Source organism: Aptenodytes forsteri, unplaced genomic scaffold (assembly GCF_000699145.1).
Source record: "Aptenodytes forsteri isolate BGI_AS27 unplaced genomic scaffold, ASM69914v1 Scaffold224, whole genome shotgun sequence".
In the NCBI taxonomy this organism is placed as follows: domain Eukaryota; kingdom Metazoa; phylum Chordata; class Aves; order Sphenisciformes; family Spheniscidae; genus Aptenodytes; species Aptenodytes forsteri.
Window position 1 is genome coordinate 124,522 of NW_008794879.1, and position 10,894 is coordinate 135,415.

At 41.1% G+C, this 10,894-nt stretch overlaps 1 protein-coding gene across 1 annotated transcript in view; it reads left to right on the forward strand.

The window, feature by feature from the left end:
* CPLX1 (complexin 1) overlaps positions 1-8,863 on the forward strand; it is a 115,385-nt gene extending 106,522 nt beyond the window's left edge. The window contains exon 3 of the mRNA XM_009274635.2: positions 8,666-8,863. Within this exon, the coding sequence (XP_009272910.1) occupies positions 8,666-8,863 (198 nt within the window). The remainder of the gene's footprint in view (positions 1-8,665) is intronic.
* The last annotated feature ends 2,031 nt before the right edge of the window (positions 8,864-10,894 follow it).

Genomic DNA, 10,894 nt, shown 5'->3' on the forward strand with positions numbered 1-10,894 from the left:
GGGTGGTGAGCAATTGTACTGTGCATCACTTGCTTTGTGTATTATTATTATTACACTATTATTACTATTATTATTATATTATTTCAATTATTAAACTGTTTTTATCTCAACCCACGAGTTTTTCTCACTTGTGCTCTTCCAATTTTCTCCCCCATCCCACTGGGGGGAGAGGAGTGAGCAAGTGGCTGTGTGGTACTCAGCTGCCAACTGAGGGTAAACCACGACACTTATCCTGTCTCAGCTGCTTTGAAGAATGGAATTGACCCAGATTTTCCTAATTGAAGCTGCAAGTTGGGTTCTAGGGGAGAGATTTTTCCAAAGGACTTAACAGGCTTAGGAGTACAATATGTACAGTACTTATGCTGGGCCCTGTAGTCATGACTCAGTGTGGTGATTTCAGTCAACCCTCCAGGTACCTAAAATCAGTATTTTGGAGCCTCTGATCCTATGCTCTTCTTCATGAATCAGATATTCTCTGCTTACTCTGGAGATTTCTTCTCTGATTACAAGATGAAAGTCTTTGCTATTCAGCAGTAATTTAATTACCTCCACTCCTGAAACTTTCTAAACCTCATTCCCTTTCACTGGGGCTGACCATTATGCAGTAAGGCATTGTTTTAATATGGATGCTGTGTACACGAAAGGAAGCAAATTAACATATTTGCAAACACAGAGAAAAAGAAAACATGTTTTTCTGCTGAGTATTCTGAAAAATTCATGATATGTGATACCTATGCCTGTTCTTTCTTATAGAGTCTTGCTTCCCAAAGAGGAGTAAATTTGTTCACAAATTGTAGTTCACACCACCTGAATGTAGTAACAGGAGAGAAGCATTTTTGACTGTGACAACCTAGCATAGTCCAGGCAGCTGAGCAGTGAGCAGAATGGCCAATTTGCTTCAGCATAGAGTCAGCACCCTTAGCTGATCAAGCCAAAACATGTTTCCCATCTCTCTCTTTTAACTATATACATCTGGTCCCACCTCCATTGAGACCAATGGAAAGATTTCCCTTGATCTGAGTTTGCAGCAAATTAGCAATGCCCTATGCAACCAGGAACAACATGCAGCTCTGTTTTTCACTTACAGTTATGTAAACAGCAAGCATTGGACAGATGTGACGTTGCTTCCAATCAAGGTAAAGTAGCAAGGCTTGTTCAGTACAGATCAAATCTGCCCAGGTGAGCAGTGCTTTAACTTCCACTGTCTCCATTGTGGGACAGCAGTAAAGCAACTTTCAAATCTACTGATCTGGGCAGCAGTACTCTTGGATACTGTGAGCTATGATATGTATATATATAACTATGATATTCCCATAGGAATATGTTGCAATCCTGCAGCTAATCAGAATGGAAAACAGGTGTGTAGTTCTCAGGCAGTGATGTTGCTGTGGGAGAATGAAGTGACTGTCAGATTCCCCCAATGTCACCAGAAGAAGATGCTGATGGGAGACGGATGAAGATCAGATGAGACCTTTGAAATCTACATCTGCATCTGATCTGTGCATGTGGTGCAAGCTGAAAACTGCAGGCCTCTGTTTACCTGCCATGGGAGCCCCCTGAGAGAAAGGGGGGATAAGATTGAAATGCATACTGGAAGACCTGAACCAAGATACGTGATGAATGAAGAGCTGCTGTGATTTTGACAGAGCTGAAAGCCTGAGCTAGCAGAGAAGAGCAGGGCACATGCAGCCACAGGAAACTTGTGGGGAGATGGAGCCTTGGATGAGGTAAAGGACTCAAAGGACAGAAGCCATGTCTACAAATAACCTCTGCAGGAAAGCTGGCTCAAAAACTCTGATTGCCCCCAAGGAGACAGCTTGGGAAGGTCTGTTCCAGGAGAGACAAGGCATGAAGCAGAAACTGCTCATGTATCCGTAGCTCTGCCTTTGCATCTTAAGTGCCCCCTTCCCGAAGTTTTATTGCCCTCCTTTCTTCCTGTCTGCCACCTCTCTTCTGAGTTGTGCTTCTGTTTGGCTCACATGCAATTGAACGACATAATTTAAGACTGCAGTTTCCAGACTTTGCCTTGTTCTTTTCTATTATTAATCAGCCCTCTTCCACTAACACAGTGACAGGGTCCTGGTCAACAGAGCTATGCAGCAGCACGTGGTGACAAGAACACTCAGACACACACCCACCCACACCCCCAGCAAGTGGCAGGGACTGAGACACCCAGCACTCTCTCTCTTACCTTGCATTCTCTACCACAGCTGGAAAGTTGCATGGTTCCCCATGTGGCAGGCTGTGATTCTTTGTTTATTATTCCTCACAAAGCACCGGGATTATCCAGGGTCAGCATGGCTGAGCTGCTTGAGGCAGTCTGGGTAATTCTAACAATGCATGGCATGAACTGATCAGAAAGACAAGTAGACCAACAAAAACAACAAACAAAAAAAGAGCCAAAGTTCACACACAAATGAAATCAAGAGGTCCCTAATTTGAGGTGGAAGAAGAGCCAGTGCACGTTGCTGGACCAGATCCACATCAAAGCAGGCTCTGTGTGCTGAGAACAGAGTACTCAGGGATCTGAGTTTCAGTACTGCCATCTCCTGTAGGAAAACCCTTCTCTCATTCTGCAACATCCCCAACTCAGGGGCTTGGAGGGAATAGACTGAGGAAAAAAAAATGCTGTTTCCATTGCCACATAAACACACAGCAGCACTCTCACCACAGGAAGATCTGTAAGCAATACCATAGCATCAGTAAAAAGACAAAACCAGACCATAGTTCATCACAGTGGCAGATATTTTCCTAAGCCTCTGACTGAAAACTACCTCATCTTCACCTGCAACTTAAAGCCAAAGCTATGGTTAGCAGCCTGTTCACTCACAGAAAGACAAAAGAAATAATGCAGAAAGACTTCAGGTTTGTATAAATGAAATACACATGGAGTCTTTTTCTGTACCCCAGACTCTCACAGTTGTGGAGCTAAAGGTCAGTGCTAAACCCTACCTATTGCTCTCAATTTGTTTCAGTCCTACATACAGTCTTGGCAGAAGGTTCTATGAGGTAATGCTGGGAAGGTGTTAATTGGGCTGCTGTTCTCTTTGGTAGTGGAAGAGAAAAAAATAACTTAACACACATAATAAATGAAGCCCAAAAGGGCAGATGAAAGATAAATCTTTTTGCAATAGCTGTGTCTTTCCAGTTTTCCAGATTTCTTTTAAAAAAGGCATTTCAGAAAGAATCAGGTTAGACATGAGGAGAAATATTTCAATTGTAAAGTTCAGGTCAAGTTAACCCTTGAGGTGGAAGGGTGGGCAAGTTGCCCTCTCAGTGTATTCTCTAACCATATGCTTTCAAGTCTGGCTGATGGTTTTATTCTTTTTTTATTGTGTTGTGGATTGGAATGTGAATGAAATTTTATAGACAGGGCTGTGTAAGAAAAGACAAGGTCTTCTCTAATTTGTATATGAAGCAACATAAAGAACAGGCATTGAAATCTCTCGGTAGCTTTTAAAAGTTCATCTGGTAAATAAAATAGTAATTCCAGAGATGGCTGTATCTGCCACATCTGTTCAGACATAGATTCAGTACCACTTGCAACTACACAAAACCACTGAGGAGAAAAATTCCCTGAAGAGAAGTGTAACCAGTATCATTCATATGCCAAGCTTTTCCCAGAAACTAAAACTCAGTGTTAGCTGATATGCAGTATTATTTCTTGGGATGCAGATTGAGGACCAATTTCAGGCTCTCAGAGCACCTTGGGAGGAAGAGGTGTTTCCTGAATGAAAGAAGAGCGATGTTACCAGTTGTCCACAGTGAAAACAACCATTCATGAACAATTCCTAGCACCATGGGTGGTGCACAGCTGTATTGCGGGGTGCCTGTATGCATATCTCCAGATGTTGATCACCCAGATGCAGCCACAGTGGAGGAGACTTGGTTGACAGCTGCTACCAGCCATGAAAAGTGCTGGCCAGATAGGTCCATCTGGGACATGCTGTTCCATTACAAAATTCCTGCTATCCAGACCTGTGTGGGTTTATCTTAGCAAGACCTTACAACATTTACTTGCATCCTCCTGCCTGCTGTAGGCTTCACACACATGCCCTAAGTCAATGTTGTGTGACTTGTGTAAGTCAGACTTGTGAATATGTCAAGCTAGCCAAGAGAACATGGTTCTTTTCTCTGCTCCAAGGACTGAAACATGCCTTTGTTTATCTTCTTTACATTCTCAGCAGCTGACGCTGCAAGTGTGGGCTGCAGGACAGGTGTGTAGTACCAAGAGCACCAGTCCTCATGCCTCCTTATCCAGGTATTAGGAGGGGAGAAAAGTGTGCAGTGAAAATATACAGTGAAGAAAGAAGCAGTGACTATAAGAAGTATATACATAGTGATATTTAATAGTTTATAGAGACTGTAAAATATGATAGTTCAACCATGGTAATAGCAGATACAATTATGTGACTAACTATATTAATCTTAGCAGATAACTCTAATAATCTTAGCACCATACTACCATGGTAAATATTAGTAGCATAATATTATGGTTATTGTGCTATGGTTAACCCAATCTGCTAAGGTCAGCAAGACAACTCTGTTAGTCTTTTGAATCCCCATCCAGAGTATGGGAGTCCCAGGGGCATTCTGCCTGGCATGTCAATGGGAAAGATGTTCATCTTGGCAGCAGTTTATTCTCAGACTCCAGGATCCTCTGCGCTGATAATCTTCTGCTGGTCCCACCAGCAGGTCTTTGAGTTGTCTTTGTATCCCCCACAAAACTCCTTCTGCATTTCCTTATCTTCTCCAGATAAATCTCTTGTTCCTAAGGAGTCAGTTCCAAATCTGATCCAAAGATAACCACTCACTTGCACCTTGATTGCAGCTGTCTTACTGGAGAGTCTGTTCCACAACTGACCCAGACATAAGCAGTTACTTCTGCAAGTGTCTTAACTGTGATGTTACTGCTTTATTCATTCTGTGGTCTAGATATTTTCTAGATAGATATGTTCATTTTTAGTAAGCAATGGTTAACTTGCCATAAGATATGGTAACTATATTTGTGGTGGGTTGACATTTTTGCTGCAGGCCCACCTTGGCTCAACAGTCCCCCTATTCCTTGACAGCCTTACTGCTATTAGAGTTAGATCGAATTTCCAGCAGGTCTCTGGTTCATGCACTTACTTTGGCTTTCTGTGGAAAGCAGAAGGAATAGGGAAAGGAAAGAGATGGGGAGGAAGTTGATGGCAGCATTGTTAGTCTGGTCTTTTCCTGGCATACAGTCAGTGAGTGTGGGGTAAAACAAGAGCCATGGTATTTTTTCCTACTCTTTCCATCTGATGACTGAGGACTCCAGCCCACCAGTGTTCAGCAACATATGACACAGTGAAAACAATCCTTATGTGACAGCATAGTAATGACTTTAGAAGCAGCAACGTGGTTCACTAAAATGTTTCACTGTCTTGCTGGATTAGGTCCATAATGCTACATTATTAACTATATGGTGGCATGAGTGATGGCCAAGCAGATAATGATACAAATACAGCCTCTGATATTAAATTTTGGGGGGTTGGACCTTGAAAAAAAATGAAATTGTTCTCATCCTTCAAATTTTTTTGAGATAATGCAATATTTCCCATCCTCAGGAAAGGCAGACCACCAAAATAATTCATTATTTTTAGTTATATTTTTTAAAATTATTTGTTGACATCACCTAAAAGATTTCATGTGAAGAAACTAAGATGCTTTTTAAAAATTTTGCTCATGTTAAGACTTTCCTTTCTATAATTTGATTTCCTCTGAAACAATTTCAAACCTGAAAAATGCCATTTTATTCACCTATGAATCATCACAGCATTACATTTTGATTAATGTAATGCATTACAAAATACCACCAAGCTTAAATGATAACACTGAATACTCAAAATTGATCCTTTCTTATAAAAATTGCTTTTGATGCAATATCATCTTTCTCCAAAAGAAGAATACTTTTGTCCAAAATAAATTTGTATTTGGGTGTTAAATACGTACTAGGGAAAAATTGCTTGTTTCTACATGTTGTAGCTTCACTACAGGTAGGACCCAAGAAAAACAAATTTCTGTACTTGGCATTTGTGCTAGTAAGCTGGAACAATAGAAGCTGTTTTTTCTTAATGCCCTTTTACAGTGAAAAATCTCTTTCCAGGCCTTGTATTGCCCCGTTCTGCAGCTGCCCCATAAGACTGGCCATATCTTGTAAGAGCTGAGGTCTGTCTAGCACTGTGTAGTTCTCTGAAGGTAATCAGTAGAGGCTTCCTAAGGAAATGTGTCAGCACAGGCTGACAAGTACAGTGCTAATTCCTTCATATAACCTTTGAGCTTCCCTCTGTCCTAGCACACAGTAGCACTTGAATGGTTGGTTTTGTTCCACAGTTGCCTGTGCCCTGGATGTTTGTTCAACAAGTTCATTAGTTAGAGAATTAGCTGATACTTGTTTTGAGTTGGAGGATTTGAAAGCATGCAGGGGACTTGTGTGTTGCTATGATTTGTGTTGTCTCCACTACTGCTCTTCTCCTCTAGCTGGCAAAGGAAGATAAAGTCTGTAGATGAATTACACTGGGAATCACCTAGAGATGTCTACCTGTGACTTGAAAGGGAGAGTGAGCATCAGCCAGCCATACAGACTGTCCACAGCCTAGCAGTGTATGTCATTCTGTCTGCAGTGGTTGCTGGTCCTGTGTTGGATCTTCTTCATGGAGTTCAGCCTTGTAACTACAAGTTGATCAAGTGCTTCCTTTGCCTCAGATGTGAATGGAGACATCATTTGTCTTGAACATCTCTCCCATGAAATCTGGTGTGACTGGCAGCCACTAGGTATAAAAATCATAAGACAAATGTCCTTAATGAACATTTTGACTTGGAAGGATTGATTTAGAGAACTAAGGTTTTTTGAAGGTACTGGTTTCAACCTTGCAGGCTGTCATCCTAAATCTTAATGGTGATGGAGAAAGGAAGCAAAAATATTGCCTTTGCTCAGAAATGTTTAGGAGTTTCTTGTCAAAGAAAGAGCCCTTTGAAATCAGAAAGTCATGACAGCAGCAATGCATTTTTTGCTTTACTGGTAAACAATTTGGTCTAGTCTTAATGGAAAAAATGAAAAGAGAAAATAATGAAAAGAGCATCTACTTCATGTCTATTCAGCAGTACCGTACTATTGATACTAGAAAATACCGAGTACTTTGTACCAAAATAATTCTTTGAAGTTTTTGAAATCATTTCGAATTTTCTTTTCGAAGTTATTTTCAAGCTTATTCATGCAAAATGTTTTGCTGGCCTTTGCATGGGTTTAGGTTAGTTACTTTATGGTTCTGATGTATTGAGAGCAATTTTAATTCCGTTTGGCTCTTTAATTAAAATTTAGGCATAAATAAAGGAATGGCTTTTAAAGAGCAATAATTTTGAAGTTGACAGCTGCTACAGCAAACCTGAATGCTTTTCCTCTTCCTCACAAAGGCCAAATGCCTCCCTAATGTAAGTAAAGTAAAATGATTGTAAGTAATAAAGAGGGTAGCTTGCAGGTATCCTTGTTGCTGTAGATTTGCATGTGACAGTTTGAGTTCTTTTTTTTAATCGTGTATCACCATAACCTCCAAAATTTCTGTGCAAACTCTTATGGAAATAGCAGCAACACATGAGAAGTACTGAAATGTATGAAGGCTGAGGAGTGATGAGGGTTGGTAAGGCAGAAATTGTTTTCCTTGGACATGCTCTCAAACTAGCAGTTGGAAAGAAAGTTCTAGTCACTGTGGGAGCTGAGATACTACAGCACTTCTCCCCCTAGCCTGATTCACTCAGATATATCTTTACCCCTCTATTAAATCTAGCATTTTGAATATAAAATTGTAAAATGAGATTCTGGTTACTCATGTAAGTTCTTAGTGGCATACCTTTAATTCTCAATGGGAGTAGCAAATTTCAGGTATCCATTCTACTCACAGGCTTAAGGATGTTTCTTTTCAGACGGTATGAGTCAGCTTTACCTTCAGAAGTGCAGAGTTCAGTGTGCAAATACAGACAGAGTTTCTCAGGAAGGTTTATTTTCACTAAGAGATCTTTCTTATAGAGAATATAAGAGATTATAAGAGATCACTTATAACAAGAGAACAGGGATGAAGTTGTGTAGGATATCTCCCACATGAGAATATGTGTCATTTTAGAACTGTGTCATTTTCACTGTAGTCTGCCTGTCTCTCCTGTCCTGTTTGCTTTCCTTTGCTGATAATTGTTTTTTTCCTGAAGTTTTGCCACATCCATAAACCTTTACTTTAAAATGCTGCTGATGGAATTTCAAAGTCATTGCAGGTGACAGACTTGAACATCAGACTTGTTAACAGAAAAGAGGCGGATCAACACCAGAATACCACCCCAAAACTTTACTAACACAGAGCTTGTATTGTCTTTGTTAGGCCCACAGCTATATAGTTCCAAATTCTCTCCCATGCTTGTTTCTGAGTGATCTGAACATCTGACCAATTTGTCTTGTAAGACCTGTCAATCCACTGGGCTGTACTTAGTGGGAAGTTGTTAGGATTGATAATTTCAGTATCCGTGTAAAAGAGCAAAAGCAGAATATTAACAGTGATGTTCATATTGCAGAATATGAGGCACCATGTGTGATGGCTGGCTTCAGCAGTCATCCTGTTCAGTGGGTGACTGACAATGTGTTATCTCTCCCCTGCAGTATGGGATAAAGAAGAAGGAAGAAAAGGAAGCAGAGGCCCAGGCCGCACTGGAAGCTAATGCTGAAGGGAGTCTGACGCGCCCAAAGAAGGCAATCCCTCCTGGCTGTGGGGATGAAGAGGAGGAGGAAGAAGAGAGCATTCTAGACACAGTCATCAAATACTTACCAGGGCCTCTGCAGGACATGTTCAAGAAGTAATAGCTGCAGACTGTTAGATGGGCATAAACAGTACTGCAAAGGATTTCTCTTTTGCCCAACGGGGATTTACAATCTTGCCATCCATCACGCAGCCCTCCCCACCTCTGCCCTCTACTGGTCACTAGGAGTCCCTTCGCTTCCCATTCCCTTCTGACTGCCTCTTTCCCTTCCCTCCACCCAAAGACTCATCCATTCCTTTTTTGTACATAGTCACATCCAGTAGATGCCTCTGAATTGATGTAAAGATTAAAAAGCTGCAGACTACACAACTTTTATTATAAGCCATAGTACTATGTATGTTAAATAAGGTAACTGTACATTAAGCATAGAAAAGGAACAATCTCACATGCATTTCCATCCAAAGCAGGAAGGAGTGCTCACTAAGTGTGAACAGTGGCCTCTTTAATTTCCTTTATTTCTCTTTTTATTATTATTGATAATAATTATTAGTCATTATTATTAAAGTTCTTGTTGATTGCCTCACAGTAGCCATTTGTTGTTGAGCACATCTGCCCTTGGAAGGGATATCTCAGTTTTCCCATGGAAGCAGAGCTTTTCTGTTTTAATTCCATCACTGGCATAAATAAGAGATCATTTTGAAGGTAAATCACGCAGGACTTACACAGCTGACATCACTCAGAACTGTGGAAGAAGTGAGTCATCTGCCCTCAGGTGCTGGTAGAAGTTAAATGCCTCAGAATCTAAGCAAGAGTCATGTTACTTTGGGAATTAGCCATACACTTGAAAGAGCAGATTTGGTCAGACAGTTGCCATTCAGCTAGCTGAAACCACAGGAGAGCGCATGATGCTCTGGCAGAGGACTTCCCCAACCCCTTTGAAGCCAGTGACTAACTACATAGGCCACTCTGATTAACTAACCTTCCTCTTTGTGCCCAGTGCCATATTCAACTGTCCCATTCCCAGCAGTGCTTGCAGGATGGACATTTGGGTTCCAGTATATTGTTGCAGCTGTGTCCTGCCCATCCCTTCCTGCAGTGTGTGGGAGAGTGTGGTGGCCTGTATGTTAGCCATGGCCCTGGGGATCCAGAAATCTTGAGTATGCCTGCTATGTAAATTACTGTGTTGCCTTGGGGAGGTCACTTATTTTTCTGCCCCACCCAGCTTCTTCAGCTGTAAAAGTTAGGTTTCAGTCTCTACATACTATAAAAGCATAAAGTGAAGATGCTTCTCCAGTGCTGTGCAGGAGCTAATTAATGTAACAATGTGTGGCATCCCTTGATGCTAGTAGGGTGGGAGGATCTCTCTCTCTCTCTCTTTCTCTCTCTCTCACCATTATCTTTGTTGCCTTTCCCAGACACAGATACAGAGAGCTTCTTAGTAAAGCACTGTAGCTATTGAGTAACTGCATAAGATAAGCCAAATTATACTGGAGATGTTGACTTGCTAGTACATACACAGACTCACATACATAGACAGACTTACTCTGAACACAGACCCTCATGATCAGGTATCTGGCTTGTCATCTGAAGAGCTGGTCCTGGAGTTTTTGCATTTGGCTAGGTCTCTGTGGTCACTGCTGTGAGAGCATCATGCCACCTCAGTCTCACAATCTTGTAAAAGAATCAGGGTTTGTCTGGCAGACCTAGCATTGCTTGTTCCTGTCTTGGGAACAACAAAAGTTTCCTAAGTACATGGAAGAGATTTGGAAGCGAATACACACTTTCTGCTGACAACAAAAATGAAAGCAATCTGAGATACTTCATTATTTACCTAAAATAAGCATTTTACTTCAATGGAACTTCTTTGATGCACTTGTTCAGTGGAACTGAGTACTTTCCTGAATAAGAAATTTTAGAAGATATTTATCATCTTTTCAGGTAAGCAGAAGAAATCTGCACCATGATTAAGGCAGTGAGCTTGTGAACTCTGTGCCTTTTAGCAGCATCTCTCATAATAGGGGAAAAAATATTAAGAAAGAGAAGAAACATATTTATTTTGCCCTCGTCACACAATTCAGGTATGCTAGTACTTGCTTCTTCACAAATACCTTCAACCATACGTTTCTACCAA